The sequence below is a fragment of the Hemitrygon akajei genome, chromosome 8 (assembly GCF_048418815.1).
Source record: "Hemitrygon akajei chromosome 8, sHemAka1.3, whole genome shotgun sequence".
NCBI lineage: Eukaryota > Metazoa > Chordata > Chondrichthyes > Myliobatiformes > Dasyatidae > Hemitrygon > Hemitrygon akajei.
In genome coordinates, this window is record NC_133131.1 from 117,203,927 (window position 1) to 117,225,621 (window position 21,695).

At 38.7% G+C, this 21,695-nt stretch overlaps 1 protein-coding gene across 1 annotated transcript in view; it reads left to right on the forward strand.

Moving 5' to 3' along the window:
• Positions 1-1,262: 1,262 nt before the first annotated feature.
• Positions 1,263-21,695, forward strand: part of kcnh8 (potassium voltage-gated channel, subfamily H (eag-related), member 8) — a 452,674-nt gene continuing 432,241 nt past the window's right edge. The window contains exon 1 of the mRNA XM_073054437.1: positions 1,263-1,444. Coding sequence (XP_072910538.1) covers positions 1,369-1,444 — 76 coding nt within the window. The 5' untranslated portion in view covers positions 1,263-1,368. The remainder of the gene's footprint in view (positions 1,445-21,695) is intronic.

Sequence of the window (21,695 nt, forward strand, 5' to 3'; positions counted from 1 at the left end):
TACCAATATTGTTGTCACATCACTTCTTCAGGCTTTTCTTCACATTCTCTCCTTTCCATTTATTCATAACGTTATACAGAATTCCCAACTTTTGCTGTTTTTACTGGTGTGTTGAGTAAACAGGTTATTAAATAAAGAGCCAATTTATACAAGCTGAACAGGAGATGAGGTCCTTCTTGATAGAACCGTACTTGTTCTCTTTTATGCAAGATGTTCACCTTCAGAGACAGCTATGCTTCAGTAACATACTTTACAACAATTTTAAAAGTTCCTCCATTGGGTCAAACATGGTCCTGAAAGATTTAGTTGTGTTTCATTAAATTGCAGTCCTAATACTTTCCATTAATCAGATTCAGAATCAAATTTATTATCATTGACTTAGTTGGTGTGACATTTGTTGTTTTGTGACAGTACAGTGCAAAGGCATAAATCACTATAAACTACAAAATAAATAGCGAAAGATGAAAAGGAATAGCGCGGTTGTGTTCATGGACCGTTCGGGCCGATGGCGGACGGCAAGAATCTCTGACTGTCTAAACGAAGCTTCATCACAGCTCGAGGATAGCATCACAATAAATGATCAATAAAGTAAACAATTTATTTGTCACCATTCCAACTCAAATACTCGAGCTGATGAAAATGTTTGTCTCTACATACTCCGCGGTTTAATTAACAAATTTCCATGATTAATGAGAAGGCTCGAGCTCTCACCTCTTTACAAGGTTAATGACCCCAGGACGTCTCCGACGCTGTTACGGCAAGAATCAACTTTTGCTGCACAATCACTTGCGGTTTTCTCCATACACACGGAGCACTAAATTAGTTGTCCCAAACTCTCCTGTGCTGCACGATCAGAGAAAATACATATATTAGACAAGAGTTTATTAACCAGTACATAGATCATTCACATGACTCGCTTCTTGCTAAATATGGGCAAGTTCTTAAATCTTATTGATGTCGGAACAGACTTGAAAATGATATGCCTTTTATCTTCAATGTCCTCCTCTACTTTTCTGCCGGAATATTTGTCTCAATTGTGATCTTATCCCTTCTTGTTTCTTTCCCTCGCGTTGCCCCCTCCCCGCAACGCCCGATCCCGTGCAGGTCTCTTGCCGCTCGGTGGCTGGAAGTCGCTGCTTCCCCTTCCTACCTTCAGCTCTTGTATGCGTCAACGTGACTGGAAGGCGCTGCCCCCCACCCCCCACGTCTCCTCCTCAACCCCGGCTCTCCCGCTCCCTCTCTCACTGCGAATGGAAGGCTCTTTCTGCAAGTCGGAGTTGGGCTTTCCCCCCGTCCATCTCTGACTCGCTCCGGGCATTCAATACTGCCGCAGAACTTTGATGGGGAATTTCACACAGCTTCGGGAAAATGCCTGTTATGAAAGGATTATTAGCGCCACAAAACACCTTCTTGGATACCATAGCAACACGGTTTGATGGGACACGTAAGTTTTTCTTCATCAATACGAAGAGTTTTAACGGTGTAAGAATGGAACTGGAGTTAGGGCAGGCACTGGCGAGAGACGGTTAGCGACGTACAGAGGTTCCTGCTACCTGGCTGATCAGAATGAAGTAATCTGCATTTGGAAATGGGTTTCAGTATTTCGGTCATTCTCTTTTGGTCCTCTTTCATCAGAACTGATGTGATGGGCTATCTCTCATTCCAGGTTAACCCGGTTTTTCTTTAAAGGAAATGTGAAAGGGCGTCGTTAAGACAAAAATCTCTTAATTATAGGGTCTATAGAGGAGTTGGAGGTAACATCTTGCTGTGTGTACATCAAGTTTATTAAATTTAACCTTAAACTACATATACTTTTTGGAAAGAATTTGGATAATTCGATGTCCTCAGTCGTGAAACCTGGTCTTGTAGACGGGAGCACCAACTGAGCCTCCTGCATTACCTTAAGCTTTCATTCGGGTGCTACTGTAGAGACTGATCAGACAGGACAGAATTCAAGTTCTTACAAATGAGCCGAAATGGGGCACAGGAAACAGCGAGATTGCGGCTAGGATTGTGTTATTTTGTTGACCTGAAGGCGCGTTTTGTTCTTTTGGACTTTATAAACTCTTTTGGATTCGTATACTGATGGCTCCGCTTTCATTAACCAATGCTTTTAAAGCGATTAGTGATATGTTGTGACTGCGAAGCATTTTAAATGCTTTCACGACTGTTGTGAAATACTTTGTTTCAAACTGCGATTTTTTTTGCTCGGCACAACTATTGTAGTTTTGGCCTTGAATCGCGTATTTCGAGCATTTTAAAATAAACTTTGAATACAGGTGGTTAATTTATGATGCTGTCATAATGGTCTTTGTTTAATGAATATAACAGCTGGAAAAGTCCAGGGAAAGTTCAGTTGTGTCGCTTGGATTGTGAGTTTTCGCCCCGCCACCTGCAATAGAAAAGTAGTGTCAGCACCAAGGACAGATGCAACGTGGGCTAAATTATAATCCAGAAATTATTTCACCAAACTGTAATCATCTCTCACAAATTTGGTGTTCCATAGCTTGCTCATGTGTTTTAATAATTAAAAATGTCATGTGGTTTGTCATCGTCGATAGTTTTCCACTTACTGTGGATATTTACGAAATTGTCCCTGTGGATCTTTAAGGCTAACCCCGAAGTAGTGGGTGTTCAAAACTTAATGTGGAAAATCAATTACCGTTCAGATTTATTGTACATTCGCGATATTGCACTCTGTGTATTCACGACAGTTCATTTTGTGCGTTGGCGGGTACATCGACCTAACAGAGGGTTTTTTTTTTCTTAAAAGCCATCTCACATAACCCCTTTCCAGAAACGAAATGAAACAGAAGTCTGTCGTTTGTTTAGAAAGCCATTCTGTCGCAAACCACACTACCAAGGTGGACACTTAGGAAAGTTGGTATAAATATGGCAATAACATACACATAGTCCTGTTGGGGAATTACCTTGTATATGATGGCAATATTAGTGGAAGCAATTACAAAATATTTATATAATTTCATGCTTGTATTTTAAAGCTTGGAGGGAGGAATCAGTTTCCAATAAGAAAATATTTCTCATAGAGAAAATTCTAACTTGTCTCAGGAAGAACCTATTTATAGCAAGTCGATTTTGCACTCTAGGACTGCTGAATCTAACCATTACTTTCTCTTCACAACAGATTAATACCAGCTAATGTGTGGTTTTAACACTCCATTAGTATACCAATTAGTATACCATTATGTAACTTGGAACACAGTGCAAGCGGCACCTCTTAAAAAGGGAGGCATTATATATAAAAATACTTAGAATATCAGATAGAGCTGTAAAGTATTATTATGTGTGAAACCTAAAGGCCACAGGCATTAAAATTATTTCAGAGTCAGGACTTCTGTGTAATTACTATCCAAAATATTGATGCTTTCTTAGTACACTAATTAATTCAGAATCTAGACACTGCTGGCAAGGCCAGCATCTATTTTCCTCTCCTAATTTTGCTTCAGAAAGTGATGGCCAGCCGCACTGTTGAACCTCTACAATCTTTCTGATAAAGGTCCTCTCACAATGCGGAGGGAAATCTGAGGAGTGAGGCTGGATGAAGACGATTGGCAATATAGCGCAAGGTGAGGGTGGTGTGCAGTTCAGAAGTCCACCTGCAGATGTAGTGCTTCTGTTTGCTTGCTGCCCTTAACCCTTGTAATGGTAGATGTCAATAGTTTGGGAGCAGTCTTGGAACGCAAAAGTATACTTTTTAATGCAGTACAATGCAGCCCTGGTAAGGGAATATACAGTGCATTTATGGTGGTAGAAGCGACACCACAGACTGTTTTGTCCTGCATGGAGTGAACCTTTATCAGATTGTTAGAAATACATCCATCTAAAACAGTATGGTCATTTGTCTGATATGCCATATAGATGATGGAAAGGCTTTGAGGTGAATCACTTACTGCAGAATACCAAGACTTGTTTGTGCTAAGTGGCTGGGTAGGTTTATTATTTTGGTCATTTGTAATCAGGCTGTTGATCTCACGATAAGTGACTTGGCAATGATGATGCAATTGCGTACCAATGGCATATAGTTGCAATATCGAAAGGTTTCACTTGCCCAACATTAGTCTATATCTAAATGCAAATTTATGTCCTGAGCAGCTGCATAGAGGATTGAACATTTGCAATTATCTACAAACATCCCTGCTTCCAATGTTATGATGGAAGGAAGGTTATTGGTGAAACAATTAAAGTTGGTTGGATCTGGGAAAATGGCTAAGAAACTCCTGCAGTGATGAGTTATAAATAGAATTATTGACTTCCTTTATTCACAGTTATCATCATTGTATGAGGTGAATCCAGCCAGTGATTGCCCCTGGATGTCCACTGACTTCCGCTTTACCTGGGTGTCTTGATGACACCCTAAATCAAATGCTGCCTGGATGTCAAGGGCAATCAATGTTTATGCACCTCTGGAGTTTTTCATCCAAGCTTGTAGCAAGGGTTGATGAGGTCTAAAACTGACTGGTTTTGATAATATCCAAACTTACATCAGCATCAATTTATTAGTGTCATAGTGGGGAATTTTAACTTCCGCTGTATTGATTGATATTTCCTTAATATCAGAGGCTTAACTGGAGTGTGATTTCTTCAATGCATCTTGAAACAATATGTGGAGAGACCAACTAGAGGAGGAATCATACTGGAACTGGTTTTGGGAAAGAGGCATGTCAGGCGAAAAAACCCAATAGTGGATGAACATTTTGGGAATAGTGACCACAACTCATTGTTGGACGACAAAGACTTTGCTTCATGAATACTTTTGGGTGTATCCTATGGATTTAGGGCTGCTGACCATGAAAATCACCATGAAACTTCCCTATCATGCACCATTTAAAAAAAATTGTTAATTCAATTCATAATTCACGATATAATAACTGATGCCAAGATTAAGGAAGGCATTTTTGTTGGTCCACAATCAAACAGGTCATCAAGGACAGGCAATTCAAAGACCTTCTAATGCGATTGGAGAAAATTACATGGAAAGCATTCAAGGATGTTGAAAATTTTCTTGGCAACTACAGAGCGCCAATCTACGTGCAGCTGGTTGACAACATGCTTTAAACAGACAAAACCATGAAGTGCAACATGTCTCTAAAGCTTCATTTTCTGCATTCCCATTCAGACTTGATCCCTGCAAATCTTGGCGCTGTCAGTGACGAGCATGTTGAAAGCTTTCATCAGAACATTGTGGTCAAGAAGAAACAGTATCAGGGCAACTGGAATCCATCAGAGCTGGTTGATTCTTGTTGGACACTTAAATGTGAACCCTCAGACACTGAGTACAAATGAAAATCATCAACAAGACATTTTTAGTTTGGTTGAACTATTGCAAAGCATCAACACCATTATGTAATTAAATGCATTATATTCAAAAAAAGTTAATTTCTTGTTTCTCCAAATTCCTAAGTGATAAAAGTAGTCTGACATTATATTTGTGTTGAGCTTCAAGCGGTCTATCATACACAAAAATGTTTCTGAGGAAGCAACGCTTTTGAAAAAGTTTGCTATCCAGTGTTACAGGGTAAGACAGGAGCTAAGGGACATTGAGTGGGAGCAGTTGCTGTTGGATTTGTGGCAGTTGTTTAAAGAGCTGCTGATGAGAGTTCAGGATCACCGGGAAGGAGTGAGGAGAAGAATGATAAGGTAAGGAAACCTTGGTTGACCTGAGAGGTCCTAAATTTAGTTATGAAGGAAAAGAAGCATTAATAATGTTTATAAAGCTAAGATCAGACAGGGTTCTTTTAGAATATAAAGATAGCAAGAAAGTGCTCAAGCAGGTAATTAAGAAGGCAAAAGAGCCATCAAATGTCCTTGGTGAGCAAGATCAAAGAGAATCCCAATGCATTGTGTACTTTTATTAAGAAAAAGAGAGTTAGTAAGATGAAGTTAGGTTCACTCGTGGATAAAAGAGGGAATTTGTGCCTGAAGTCAGAGAAAATGGCTGAGGTACTAAAGGAGAACTTTCTGTTGCTATTTACTGAGGAAAAGGAACTGGAGGATAGTGAAGGTAGAATGGGAAATGCTAATATGCTGGGGCATTAATGCAGAGATAGTGTTGAGTCTTCAGTAAAACATTAAGCTAGGTGTCTCCTGGGCTCGATGGTATATATTCAACAACATTTAAAAGAAACAATTGAGGAGATTGCTGAGACTTTGACAAAGATCTTTGTGTCCTCGCTGGCTCGCAACAGGAAAGGTCCCAGAGGACTGGAGAGTGGCAAATGTATGCCTTTGTTCAATAGAGTAAGGATAATTATCGGCCAGTGAGACTCACATCAGAAGTGGGGAAGCTATTGGAGAGAATACTGAGGATTGGATTCATATGAATTTGGACAGGCATGGTCTGCTTGGGGACTGTGCAAAGTGAGTCATACCTTACAAACTTGATTGAGTTTTTGAGGAGGTGACAAAGGAGCTTGATGAGGTGAACACTACCTACATGGACTTTAGTGAGGTATATGAAAAAGTTCCTCATGATACATTGACTCAGTAAATAAAGTGTGAATTCAGAACTGGCTTGTGCTTAGATGACAAAGATTAGATTGGAAGGCTGTTATTCTGGCTGGAGGCCCATGACCTGTGTTCTGCAAGAATCCTTGCTGGAACCTTTGTTGTGACATATATCAATGATTTAGATGAAAATGCAGATAGATGCATTAGCTAGTTTGCAGATGAACCAAGATTGTAAAGGTCTATCAAAGAGTGAAGTGGCAAATGGAGTTTTATCTGGCCAGATGTGAAATTTTACAATTTGGGAGGTCAAAAGAAAGGGTAATTTGTATGATCAGTGGAAGACCCCCTAATAATGCTGAGGTAGAGAGGGATCTTGGGATCCAAGTCCATAGTTCACGGAAAGTGACTACAGTAGTGGATAAGGTGGTAAAGAGATATATAGCTTGATTGCCTTCATCGTAAGGGGTTTTGAATAGAAGAGTAAGGAAGTTATGCCACAGATATATAAAAGTTTAGTCAGGCTGCACTTGGAGTATTGTGCACATTTCTGGTCACTTCTTTATAGGAAGGATGTGGAGAGAACATGGAAGGCACTTACCAGGATACTGCCTAGATTAGAGGATATGAGTGATAAGAAATGATTGGTCAGTCTTGGGTTGTTTTTCCTAGAGTGGGGATGGTGAACCATTTTGAGAGCATGTATCCAAATTGGTGATAGCCTTAAAATTTCTCCTGCAAGCCATGGTAATTTTGAGCAGAGATGATCATTGATTAATAAATTAGTAACAATAATTATGGCTCTTATAACTGAATACCCAGATTTCACTTACAAAGGACGGAAGTAAAAATAAGAGCAGAACAAAGCCAGTGAAAAACTGGCTAAACCATTTACTATCCAAAAACTGATGTGTACACCAGGTCTTTAAGGATTTCAAAATGTATGTATCATCTAATGACATGTGTTTTTACAACCATTTAGCCGTTGCCAAACCAGCTCGTAATATTTCCTGTGAAAACATCTCTGTGCTCTCAGGTTGTAAAAAAAATTATTGAGATAATTGTTGTTTATCTTTTTGAATCAAGGGGCAGCAATGCATGGCACGAGTCAACAACATTTTTGTGCATGCCATCTAGCACACCCGTCCCCTAGAGCATTAGAGATTGAGGGGAGAACTAATAGGTTTTTTTAAATCATGAGAGGCATAGCTAAGGTGGACAGCTAAGATCCTTCCCATAGGGTAGGTCAAGCACCAGAGGACAAGCTTTTAAGGATAGAATGGGAAAGTTTAGTAATGACAGGAGGGGCAAGTTTTTACGCAGAGAATGATAGATGTTTGGAATGGGTTACTGGGGTGGTAGTGGAAGCAGGCAGTTTGGTGGAATTTAAGGGGCTTGCAGACAGACTCATGAATATGAAAGGAATGGAGGGATATGGATGGTACACAGGAGGAGGGCATTCACAATAAGTTGTCATGAAGATCAACACAACATGATAAGACAAATGACCTGTCCTATGGTTCTAGTTTCTATGTACACATTAATAGCAATGTTGACGATAAGCTTCCATGACTTTGCTAATGATTTAGAGTAGACTGATTAGTCAAGTCTTGTTCACAATTTACTGGATTGTGTGAACAGGATATACTTGAGCAACTTTCCATTGTACTTGAATAGCTTCGTTGGAAATGTTTCAGAGTATGTTATATAAATGTTTCAGAGTATGTTATATAATCATACAGTAATATATCTAGTTATCTAGTTTGTTGTGTTTGGACGGTGTTGAAATGCTGAAGAATGTCTCATAAATTAACTTTTTCAAATCTATAATCAATTTCTTGAAGTATCCAGAGTTATAATTTTAAGATGAGTTCAAAAGTAATGGGACTGAAAGGCAATAGGTCCATAAGAACAAATGATCTGCTTCCAAGTTTTTTAAAGGAACTGTCCATGGAAACAGTGGTTGCATTGGTCTTCAATAAATTTGTGAGAATATGTAACCCTGGAAGGGAAATAAAATGGGAGTTTTGGACCAGTTAATTAGATATCAATGGTTGGGAAACCACAGCGCAGAAACATATAGCTGTGCATGTATGTAAAAAAGATGTAAATGTTAGCGTAGAAGCAACAAAGATTGATACATTTATTGGAACTCTTTGAAGATTTAACTAGTGGAGTAGATAATGGTATCTACTTTATTCCCTTATCCTTTATATAGATGATCCACTATACTCTTCTTCAGCCCTATGTCTATACCAGCTTCACACGTCATTGCCACCTGTCTATCTTTTATCCAGCAGTTCTTGCTCTTCCCTCTCCCCCAACCATTCATATTGCTTTCTGCCCTCTTTTTGTTACAGTCCTAAGGACCCAAAATATTGACTGTCTATTTCCCTCCACATATGTTTGCCGACAGACTGAGTTCCTCCCAAGGGTAGGGCAAAAAATTTCAATAATTTTCAATAAGTACATTTAATGTCAGAGAGATGTATACAATATACAAACTGAAATTCTTCTTCTTCGCAAACATCCATGGAAACAGAGGAGTGCCCCAAAGAATGAATGACAGTTAAAACGTTAGAGCGTCAGAGCCCCCCCAGCTGCCCCCTCCCATGCACAAGCAGCAGCAAAGCAATGACCCCCCCACCCCACCAATCCTGCACCAGCAGAAAAGCATCAGCACCCTCCACTGAGCAGCAAAGCTTCAATAAAAGACACTGACTTGCAGTACCCCAAAAACTATTCATTCACCTGGTAATTCGACATACCACAGGCTCTCTCTCTCCCTAATAAGGGAAAAAGAGGTTTGACAGCGAAAGGGGAGACATAAGAAACAACTCACTGATTTACAATGTTAAAAGTCTGTTGCATCGCTTTTCCTGAGCTCTGCGTCCAGAGAGTCGGCACCAAAAAGGCGCAGCTCTCCGATCACACTACCCTCGGCAACTGATCCGCTGCTCCTGATGTTCTGTGTTCTCCCACGATGCTTCAGCCAGGGGCACCGGCCTAGAATCAGCACATTGCCAGAGCCACAAAAGTCCGGAACCCTGAAGGTGCATTTGCCTTCCAGGCCGTGTCCTTGATATCAAAAAGTGGCTGGTCATGAGGCCCTGAGAGCAGGTTCCATTCCTACAAAGTGAGAGACTAACTCCAGGTCAGGGTCTTCAAAAGAACCTTGAAAAGGCAATAAAAGAAATATCAAAGATAGAAATAGAGCTGTTTCTGGAAATGCAAGCAAAGCAGTTGCCGTTTAGCGCCATCTTGACTTCGCCCCGCCTTCAGTTATGCAGGTAATTGGGATCGGAAAGAGTATGTTGACCCTATTTGCAGGAAGAATTGGATACACGAAGGGCACCTCTTGTACCATTTATAGAGGACCATGGAGAAACTTCATGTAGAAGATTGTTTATGTGCCTATTCTCTTTACCTGAGGAAGAATTTACTTTCAATGGAGGGAGTGCACTGATTGTACACCACATTGATTCCTTGGTTGGCAGGTTTGTCATAAAAGGAGAGTTCAAGCAAACTAGATATGTAGTCTGTAGAGGTAAAAAGAAAAGGGTAATCTCTTTGAAATGTTTACAATTTCTACGGAGTTTGACAAGATAGATGCAAAATGGATACTTCCTCCAGCTGGAGTAACTAAAAATGGGTTGCAATCTCAAAATAAAGGAAAGAATAAGAAGAAATTTCTTCACTCCAAAAGTGAAGAATCCTTTTGGAATACTTAAGATGTCATTAGAAGCTCTGTCACTGATTATATTTAAAATATGAGACTGACAGATTTTTAGAAATTGAGGATTGAGTAATATGAGGTAAGTGCAGAAAAGTCCCACTGTGCTAAACAATCAGTAATTAAATGGTCTTAATGAATGGTGATGCAAATACAGGGGGGCTGAATTTCTTACTTCTGCTTTTATTTCTTATATTGAACAGAAATCTATTCACATTCGAGTTACAGCAGATGTGAAGAAATTCTGGTGAAATTTGAGTGATGGTTTTGGAATGGGAAACATTGAGTAATAAAGTAAACTGAAAAGGCAAGTTGAATGTTCATCCAATGATACAATCCAATTAAAAGTTAGCTATTCAGTGGTGTCAATAGGATATAAGGGGGGAAAAGTATAAAAACCTTAGAAAGAAGAGGAGACAAACTCAATGAACTATCAGAAATTGTATCTAAAGAGCCTTACTAATATAGTGAAAGGTTGTAAAATTCAATGCTGTTGTGATTAGTGCATCAGTCACCGTGATAAAGTGTTTAATCTTGCCTAGGAGAGTGGATCTATAGAAAAGGACCTAATCTTTGAAGAGTAGGCTTTAGGGTTAGGTCTACAATAAAGTCAAAGCTAATCTGGAAAAGAAGTTACTTTAGTATGTTTATTTAGTCTTTTCATTACACTTAATTAAAAAAGCTAATGAATGCCCATGTAGCATTAATTCATTCAAATAGAATATAAAATTCTGATCAAAAATGTTTGGGTTAGTCTCCCAACAGTTTGAGACATAGAATCTATTAACTATGGCCTGCCTAGGAAGAAAAGCCACATTTGGATCAATGACTCTTAAAGGCTTTGTCTCTATAGATTCCCTGATCTTATATAATGCTAAAAGTAAACTAATTAATGGAAGATTATTGCTATAGTTAACCAACGCTTCCACTAACATTCTGCCATATGATTCTCAAACTGGTGAAGGTTGAGATTAGACATTTTTAATTTATTTATTCCTTGGTATTTACTGTCCGTTCCTAATTTTGGGAACCAAGGTGGCTTAAATAGTTAGCTATTTGGTGGGTTGTTTTATTTTTAACAATCCAGTTGTTCATGGTTACTGTTACTAAGTTTAGCTTTAACTCCATATTTACTTGGATGGGTTTAGGAAGTGAAAAATAAACAATGCTTTGTAGCTTGAAATGTTATTATTCAGGTACCACTTTATTAGGTGCTCATTAATGCAAATATTTTATCGGCGAATCACGTAGCAGCAACTGAATATGTAAAAACATTCAGACATGGTCAGGTGGTTCATTTATTGTTCAGACCAAACTTCAGAATGGGGAAGAAATGTAATCTAAGTGATTTTGACTGTGGAATGATCCTTGGTGGTAGAGTTTACAGAGAATGTTTCCAAAAACAAAAAAATACATCCGGTGAGCAGAAATTCTATGGACAAAAACTCCTTATTAATAAGAAAGGTCAGAGGAGAATGGCCAAACTGGTTCAAGCTGACAAGAAGGTGACAGTAACTCAAAACACACCGTGTTACAAAAGGGGTGTACAGAAGAGCATCTCTGAATGCATGACAAATTGAACCTTGAAGTGGATGGGCTACAGCATCAAAAGATTATGAAAATATACTCTGTTAGGTACATGAGGTACCTAATAAAGTGGCCACTGCATGTGTATATATAAGAAAAACAATTTAAAAGAAACTTATTTTAGTTTAAGAACCATTTCCTTTGTCTGTTAAGAAAGGAAAGTTATTGCACTTACCTAGTTTGTCCTAGATACTGTATGACTTCAATGACTGTGTCAAACCCAGCAAAGAATAACAAAAATGTGCTCTGATTGATTGCAGCATGGTTATCAATTCAGAATTCAATGAAGGCAGTCAGTCATATCTGGGACTGACACCAAAGGTGGGAACATGGTTCCTCAGATAAGTCGATGAGTAGTCTAACAGATTATGTTCAGAGAATTATAACCAACTGTCAATTTTTTTTTTACGTTCTTGGGTTATTGTCTCTGGGCATCTCACTTTAAAAAAAAATGCTGCAGAAAGAACTTTGGAATCCTTAAAATTGAACCCATTCCTATTAAAATCTATCGCCTTCTGATCAAACGTGGAGAAGGACTTAGGTTGACACCTAGATTCACTTCTCTACCATGCTGAACATCACTTTGTGGAAACTTCAAGGATATTGCAGGAATAAAATTTCCTTTGGATGAACAATTTTTAATTTTCATCACTAAATTATGTTTGCTGGTGCCAGATTTGACTAAACGTATTCCTGAAGACCATAGCCAACAGGCTATACTTGCAGCGGAGAACCTGCACATGAATAGCTTTGCTGAGCTTGACTGAACAATCTTCCCATTATGAGTGGGCAGCACATACTGCATCAGAGGGAATATCCTCCATTGTGTCATATGATATGACCACAGGCGAAGTAGCAAATACTAAGTCCTTATCTACCAGTTATCAATGAGGTGCTGTAACTATGAGCAGCAACAGACCTAGAATTGCAATCTGTAATATTGTGGCCCAATATATAACTTACTCTTCCAGATCACTTAATTCATTGAGTGCAGATAACCATTCCTGAGCAACTTGGTTCTCCTACCAAGAGAGACCAATCTGTTAGGGTTCATATGTTTAGAAGAATAAGGGTGACCTTATTGAAACATATAAGATCCTAAGGGGGCTTGATAAGGTAGATGATAGATTTCCAGTAGAACGAGAGCCACGAACAATGGAGCATGGCCACAAAATAAGGACCAGTCATTTAAATTGGGTAGATGGAGCTTGTCAGCCTGGGAAGACAGTCCCCCAAGAGAGGGAAAACTCTGATTTCAAACCTCCGCTGCCTTGCGGCCATACCCACTCATGGGAAAGGCTTCGGGAGTAAACCCTGAGGACAAATCCGGAGCTGGAGTCCCTAAGGAAGTCCGACGTTGTCTTCAATCTCACTCTGGCAACTCCTGCAATGACACTGGTGTCAAGCTGTATCAGCCCTTGCCCTTCCTTTGGACAGCATCGGTGGTGTGGAGAGGGGAGACTCACTGCATGGGCAACAGCCGGTCTTCCATACAACCTTGCCCAGGCCTGCACCCTGGAGAGGACTTGTGTTTCAATAAGGTCTTGCTAGACTAACGGATGCCATACATACATTTAAAACTGAGGTAAATGGAACCTTGCTCAGATGGTAGTAAAGCTCTGGAATTCCCTGCCCTGAGGGTGATGTCAGCTATATCTTTAAATGTATAATCCTTAATTTCTCATGCTTTCAAATATTCATGGGGAGCTGGCACAGAAGGGGTATGGAGACTAGCATACATCAGCCATAATCATATTGAATGCCAAGGCAGGATTGAGGGGTCAAGTGACATATTCCTGTTCCTATTCTCCTGTGTTTATATTTGTGTGTTTTTCATATGACTGCCTGGTGAATGTGCAAGATCGAACTACAAGCTTGCAATCTCTGCGATGAGAGAACCAGTAGGCATAGGTAGAGCGGCCACCAGCTGGCCTCGCTGACTCAGTGAGTGAGCAGGAGTTGTGAGGATGAGAATGCATGGGAGTCTGCTCAGCACTCCAACCTCCCCTCAGCTCAACCCAAGCCCAAACTGTTGCGGCTCTGGGGAGAGCGGGGAGGGGGAGAAAAGGCACATAGAATTACATCATTCCCACTCAGCAGAGGCTGCTTGATACATGGCAGCTACTGGTAGATTCATTCTACTGTCCTCCCAAATGCTTATTTATATGTACAAATTGTTCATGTTGGGCATTCATAACCTGGGGAGGACCTGTATATGCTAAATACTGAAAACAATAAACTATAATTAGAACGAGTTGCTACAACAGCAGATGTTCCCACTAGTACGGATTGGTTCATTCACTCAGTTTAAATAGCTATGGCTATTAACAATATTTCACTGTTCTGTACAATTAGCTGTGCATGTCAAGTTAGCTACATTGTAGACATCTATGCATTATTTGTAAGTACAATGGATTCTGTTTAATTGGGCCATCGGTTAAGTGAGGCAGGTACTTACTTGGGACAACTCTTAAAGAACAAAAAACTAATCATGAAAATAGCCAGGATTCCAGTTGTTTATTCAGGACCTTATGCTGCCTAATTGGGGCAGTAGATTGTTGCCAAATAGTTTTTAACTGGTGTTAGCCACATGTACTTGTGTGACCATTAGATACTGCTTAGTGCAAATAGTTTCTAAATAGTGTCAGTTGAGTGTGTATTTAAAATACAATGATTTTTGTCACTGATACTTGGTGAGAAATAAGTACCAAGACAATCCGTAACTGTTTTGCTCACTGTGATTTCAAGTATTTGGGCTTAGAAATGCCAGAAACAACTGGGAGTGAAAATAAAACTATTTCACTACTCCAACAAGTTAGAAACTATGAAGAATTTAAAGGTATTGGCAATCATTTTAAATGTTAAAATGAAAAGAAAGAATTGGAGTATGTAACCGCCAAAAGCATTGCATGAAGGAAGTCCATTATCTGCACTAAGTGTCTGTACTGATTTTGTTCATTACAGTCAATCAAAAGAACATGGCAGCGTACACTAGATAAGTTCCTCTGCCAATAACATTAGGATCTAACGCAGTTTTATAGTATTGTGGTAGTATTGGCAGCATTCTAATTTGTTCTGTATTTCATTTAAATATATAATTTGTTCCACAGTATGTCTTTTTTTATACCTTTTGAACTATTTCCATGAAACTTTCGCTAATTGGGCCAGAATCTATTGGTCCCAATGTGTCGCAATTAACTGGAATACTCTGTGTTCCTAAGAAATGCATAAATATTAACCTGCTAATTGTAGCTCTTTCATCCTATCAGCTTCATATTGCCACCATATGCTTTCACTGTCTTCAAGGAATCTTTGCATAACAGCTGCTTGTTTAGATGGGTGTTTCAGCAACATCATCGCAGACACAGCAATATGCCTAGCCTTTTTGTGACTTCATCCACTAACATAAATATCCATCCCTCCACAATTGATGTACTCTAATGATGAAGTAAATTATGGAAAATTGCCATGAGTTCTTTGGCACTTAAATATACAATTTTGTTCTCCTGGGATGACTGAAGTATTAGGGACAGGAAAATTCTACTACTTCCATGTTCCTCTCAAAGATGCACAAAACTATGATGTAAAATTATGTCATTATTTCTTCATCATTGCTGGTTCAAAATTTTTATCCTCTCTACACAACAGAACAGTGAAATCACCTTAATCACAAAGCCTGCAGTGTGGCTCATCACCTTCAAATAACAACCAGAATGGCACAGTGTTGGCTTTCATACTGATCATCGCATGTCAAAAATTTACTTTAAATTTGTAGCTCCTCTAATAACCTAAAAAGAGCAATTATGAAATTGTTTGAAAAATGAAAATAATTTGAACCCCATCAGTCATGTAACACATATATTGCAGGATGATGAAGGATAAACAAGGAAGATTTGTGAATCACGAGGCAAGCTGTTGAGTCTTTGTGTAAAGAATGAGGGAAGAACTGTCTTCATTACGAACAATACAATTCTGACTTACCCAATTACTGGTGAAGTACTATGGCACCAAAAAAGGCACTGTAAATTTATAGAACCTAATACAAAGTCAAAATTAAAGTGCTTGTCTCCTAATTCCTTCCTCAGTAGAGGAATTGGGGAAGGACAGTAAATAATTATTTTGCCATGTCAGCATTCTATAAAAGAATAATTATACAAATAAAAACTTATTTTACAGGATAATTGGAAATGGCTTTTATAGATCTAGATTTCAAAGAAATCTGACTAGATAGTATTTTACTGACCTTTTGATGACTACAGATATGAGTAAATAATGAAACAATTTTTATGGACGATCAAAATGTTTTCTGACAAAGCTTCATGGCATATTGCATTTTTTAAACCAAAAGCTAAAAAAAACTCTAGTGTCGAACCCAGTAATGGATGAAAGCGAGTCAAAAATAGAATGAGAATGTACACATGTGACTGAATACATCTGAATTAAATCCCTCTGGAGTTGGCGCTTGGAATTTCTTGTGTTTTTAATCCACATTCATAGCCTGGATGCTATAATCAAATATATACTTGTCAAATATTCATTCAATGATAACTAAAATTATGAAGACAGCTTATGTGATTGGGAGGTGAAAAGTATCATATTCTGCTTTGCTTTTTTTTTTGAATAAGAATAATGGACCACATCTTACATGGAGCATTGCATTAGAACTGGGAATGATGGGCAATACTTAATTTCCATTGCCTGGAATATGAGTTATAGCAATTAATTAAAAGCTAGAACAATGCAAGAATATAGAACTGGAATATTTAAATATATATCTAAAGCACTTGAACGTAGGTTTTTCAAGGAATGACTAGACCACACCTGAAGCAATAGAAATTTGTCTTGGAACAGCACTGCAAAATGATTTTACATTAGCTGTCTGTGGTAGGTAAGAACACTGTAAAAAAAGCTGTTCTTTCAGCCCCTGAAGTTTATCCCACTGTTCAATTAGATAATGACTAACCTGTACCTTAAATTCACGTATTGACTTGGTCCTTAATCACCTGATTTCAATTAAACTGAAATTTGGAACAGGACACACAAAATTCATCTGGTGACGCAGTTCCTTTTTCTTTGCCCCCTTGCCACCGCTTTATTTCAATAAAATGTCAGGTGTCGAAATACCTTAGTCAAAGGGAAACAGATAAATTATCTTCACTGCACAACAATTCTGTGAAGCTCCCACTCAGAACATTTTGATGTGATCATAATAATGTCCATGTGAAGGTGAGCAGGAGGTGAACAGAATAAAACAATATAAGAAGGTTGGCGTCATTCAATGTCTGTAGTGAGATGCTGAAGATGTTCTATAGGTCAGTTGTGAAGAGCGCCCTCTTCTTTGTGGTGGCGTGTTGGGGAGGAAGCATTAAGAAGAGGGACGCCTCACGTCTTAATAAGCTGGTAAGGAAGGCGGACTCTGTCGTGGGCAAAGTACTGGAGGGTTTAACATCGGTAGCTGAGCGAAGGGCGCTGAGTAGGCTACGGTCAATTATGGATAACTCTGAACATCCTCTACATAGCACCATCCAGAGACAGAGAAGCAGTTTCAGCGACAGGTTACTATCGATGCAATGCTCCTCAGACAGGATGAAGAGGTCAATACTCCCCAATGCCATTAGGCTTTACAATTCTACCGCCAGGACTTAAGAACTTTTTAAAAGCTATTATTAATGCTTTTTGAGATAGTGATTTAGATGCATATCATATTTTTTTACTGAGTTAAGTATTGTATGTAATTAGTTTTGCTACAACAAGTGTATGGGACATTGGAAAAAAAGTTGAATTTCCCCATGGGGATGAATAAAGTATCTATCTATCTATCTATCTATCTATCTATCTATCTATCTATCTATCTATCTATCTATCTATCTATCTATCTATCTATCTATCTATCTATCTATCTATCTATCTATCTATCTATCTATCTATCTATCTATCTATCTCATACAGAATGGGTCTGATTAATTTTGGATCAACTGGTGAAATATAAAGTTCATCTAGTGACATGTGTTTGTATTCTTATTTGGATTAGGTTTCAATAATATTCTCAATCGTTTGTAGGAGCTTGTAGTGGCCGAAGAGTATTTCCTGATCTGGTGCTTGTGTGTGTACTTGAGTTATGTTATCTGAAATGAGAGTCACCATCTGTAAAATTGACAAGACTGATAACTATAAACTCTACGGACTCTTAAACTGAGGCTTTTAATTACCTGTTATTAAGCACCTACGTGGTGTCATTGCAGGTTACATCAGCCACCCTGTAGGGTAACCATTAACAAGTAATTAAAAAGCTGGCATTTAGCATTGCATATAGCAACCATCGGATATATTCCATTCTGATCCATTTCACAGATGGCAGCTCTGAATTCTACTACATGTGGAATGTAGCACAGATTTTTAACATATTTAGAAGTATGTTATAGGGCAAATGGCTGACTTGGCTTCAATCTGACTATCATGCTCTATAGGGGTCAACTAGGATGTGGTGATCCAATTAGAGTATGCAACTCACTGTTCATTTCTAAGAAGTTCAGGTGAACACCGTTTTACTCCACAGCCAAAGCACAGCACTGATTCTGCGACTCTGCATTGAAAACTATATTACTGCCAATACTTTCTAGAGAGAGAAATAAAGTTAATGATAGAGTCTGCTGTTAGTGGTGAGAATCATGGCTTATCTCTAATCTCTATTAACAAGCTACACAGAGTCAGACATGTTACTATTCCCTATATTCCTGCAGCATGTACTGAACATTGACTTCGTTCTGATGTGTGTATATGCAAGTCATGAGATGACCAAGAAAGAAGTTAACAAGGAGCTATTAAGTACCTGGACTGATCAGTAAGCTTCAGGACCTTGGCCTCAATACCTCCTTGTGCAATTGGATCTTCAGTTTCCTGACTTGGAGACCCCAGTCAGTTTGGATTGGTAACAACATCTGCACAATCTCCTTCAGTACTGGTGCACGAGAAGGCTGTGTGCGTAGCCCCCTGCTTTACTCGCTTTACACTTATGACTGTGTGGCTAACTACAGCGCCAACGCCATATCCAAATTTCCTAATGACAACCTGGTATGGATACACCAATGCCTTTGTATGGAAAATCCTATAAAAAGTAATGGATATGGCTCAGTCCATCACAGGTAAAGCCCTCCCTACAACATCTACACAAAGAGTTGTTGCAGGAAACCAGCATACAACAGCACAGGCCCTTATCACTCAGGTCATGCTCTCTTCTTGCTGCTGCCATTAGGAAGAAGGTACAGGAGCCACAGGACTTTCACTAACAGGTTCAGGAACAGTTTTTTGCCCCTCAACTATCAAGCTCTTGAACCAGAGGGGATAGTTTTATTCATATTCACTGAAATGCTCCCACAACCTATGGACTTCATCTCCTGTTCTCAGTATTTATTGCTTATTTATTATTATTATTATTATTTAGTTTGGCATTTGCACGGTTTATTGTCTTTTGCACACTGGTTGAACACCCACTTGGTGCTGTCCTTCATTGATTCTATAATGGTTATTGGATTTATTGAGTATGCCCACAAGAAAATGAACCTCAGGGTTATATATAGTGATATATACAGTATGTACTTTGATAATAAATTTACTTTGAACATGAGCTTTGATCTCCAGACTTGGCCGATGCTGCATCAAACTGTCAGAAACATTTAGCATCACTGAGAAACTTCTAAACACTAGTAAAAGGTTAAATTAAGAAGCCATTAAAGTAATTTAGAACAAAATCTTGGAATTATTTAAAGAAGCTTTTCGAAGTTAACAAGTTCTTTAGAATCTGAATCTTTATCAAGTGTTCTCTTCCATTTAAATCATCTCCTGTGCAAAGGACTTGAATCCCCTCAGATCCGGTGCAGAATTTTTGGAAGAATTACTGCATAAATACTGTGCAGTAAGTACAAGTTCACATTTCTACCTTGAACTCATGTCACTTTCACTGTTGGAGTACAGCCAGCAGCATCATATCAAATTGCTGATAGTGACTTCTGGATTTTCACATTTGAATGTGCATTCACACAAATCCCAAAGTCGTGGCAGATTCAGAGTGGAATCATAGTACACAGTAGCATATTCTCCATCACAAATGCCACAAAATCTGCATCAGTGGGTTGGCCACTTCCCAATTTACCAGAGCTAGAAGATATTTTAATTTAGCTGGTTGCAGAGAAGAGTAACAGACTTGGTCACAAGTTTTAGTTGGTCTGTGTGGTTAAGGAAGTTTAGGGGAGTGAGGGCACATGGGTTGAGTGATAATCTTTGTGAAAGATTTGGTTAACTAGACAACTATGTGTTGTCATTGGAGAGGTTCCAGAAGATGTTCATGAGGATGATTCCAGGAATAAGGGGGTTAACATATCAGAAGCTTTTGGCAGCTTTGGGCTTGTATTCACTGGAATTTAGAAGAATGCAGAGGGATCTCATTGAAACCTACCGAATGATGAGAAGACTATATTGAGTGGATGTGGAGAGGATGTTTCCTATGGTAGGGGCATCCAGAGCTAGAGGGCACAGCCTCAGAATTGAGAGGCGACCCTTTAGAACAGAGGTAAGGAGGAATTTTTTTTAGCCAGAGTGTAGTGAATCTGTGGAATGTTCTGCCACAGACTGTGGTGGAGGCCAAGTCCATGGGTATATTTAAAGCGGAAGTTGATCATTTCCTGATCAGTCAGGGCATCAAAATATATGGCAAGAAGGCAGATGTATGGGGTTGAGTGGGATCCAGGATCAGCCAATGTGCAATGACAGAGCAGACTCAATGGGCTGAATGGCCTAATTCTGCTCCTATGTCTTATGGTAGTATAGGCTGATTGGTGATGAACTTTTAACTTATTATAAAGTCATGGTGCTCAAGGAAAGAAAATATGGAAATTGTGTTTCCTCTACTATTTTTGTCTCTTTACTCATCTTACGTACTTGGTCTTAATTTCATTTTTATTTCCTCTTTCTCGGTGGATTTCTGTTCATTCTTTTTTCATTGTTTCTGCATCAGTGTATGTCCACACCCCTTACAGAGTTGTAGTACAAAGATCTATGAGTACTGCTGTCCATCCTTCCTGACCAACATGCACAATCATACACAAAGGCTTACAATTTTAATGACAAAAGATCAGAAGTTTCAGACAGAACAAAACTTTTGGTCCAATTAGCCCAATTATTACAGTGCTTATATGGTGCACTTTCACAACCCTTAACACCAACCACTGACGAGACTTCTGGTTCTTTAATGAAATATATGATATATTTTTGCTCTATTGTCCACATGTATCTAATCATTTTACTAAAAAGTCCCTCCTGAAATTCCTAAAAGTAATATTGTAAGCAAGTATGTTTCCTCCGATCTAGTTGCTTGATATTTTCCCATTAAGTACCAATTAACATTATTTTCATAATAGAAATGCAACTCAATTGTAGTATGCCTTATTCCTTTTCACTGAATTTACTTTGTAGTGCTTGTTGCAAAAAGCATTGTTTAATCAGAATTGACGTACTTAGTTAATAAAATATGGATATTTTAAAATTAGAATATTACAAATTGTTTGTAATTGATGAACTCTGAGATGTTTCATGACTGTAGGAATCGGCTGATGAGTTTTAATATTGGAGAATAGTGTGAACTTTCTTAATAAATTAAAGATTCATGATCCTTTAGTTTATTGCTTAACGACACTATACAAATGGAAATTGTGTGTTTAGTACCCTCAAGATGAGATTTGTTACAATATACATGCTGTTCAACTCTTTCACAAGAAAGAGAAGCAGGAGTCAAACTTCCCTGCTGATCTTTTACTGCAGGCCACTCTCCTTGTCTAATTCCATATCCCTTGATTCCCTTAATACCTAAATATCTTCCAGTCTCTGTGTTGACACTTACTGACTGAGCCTCCACAGA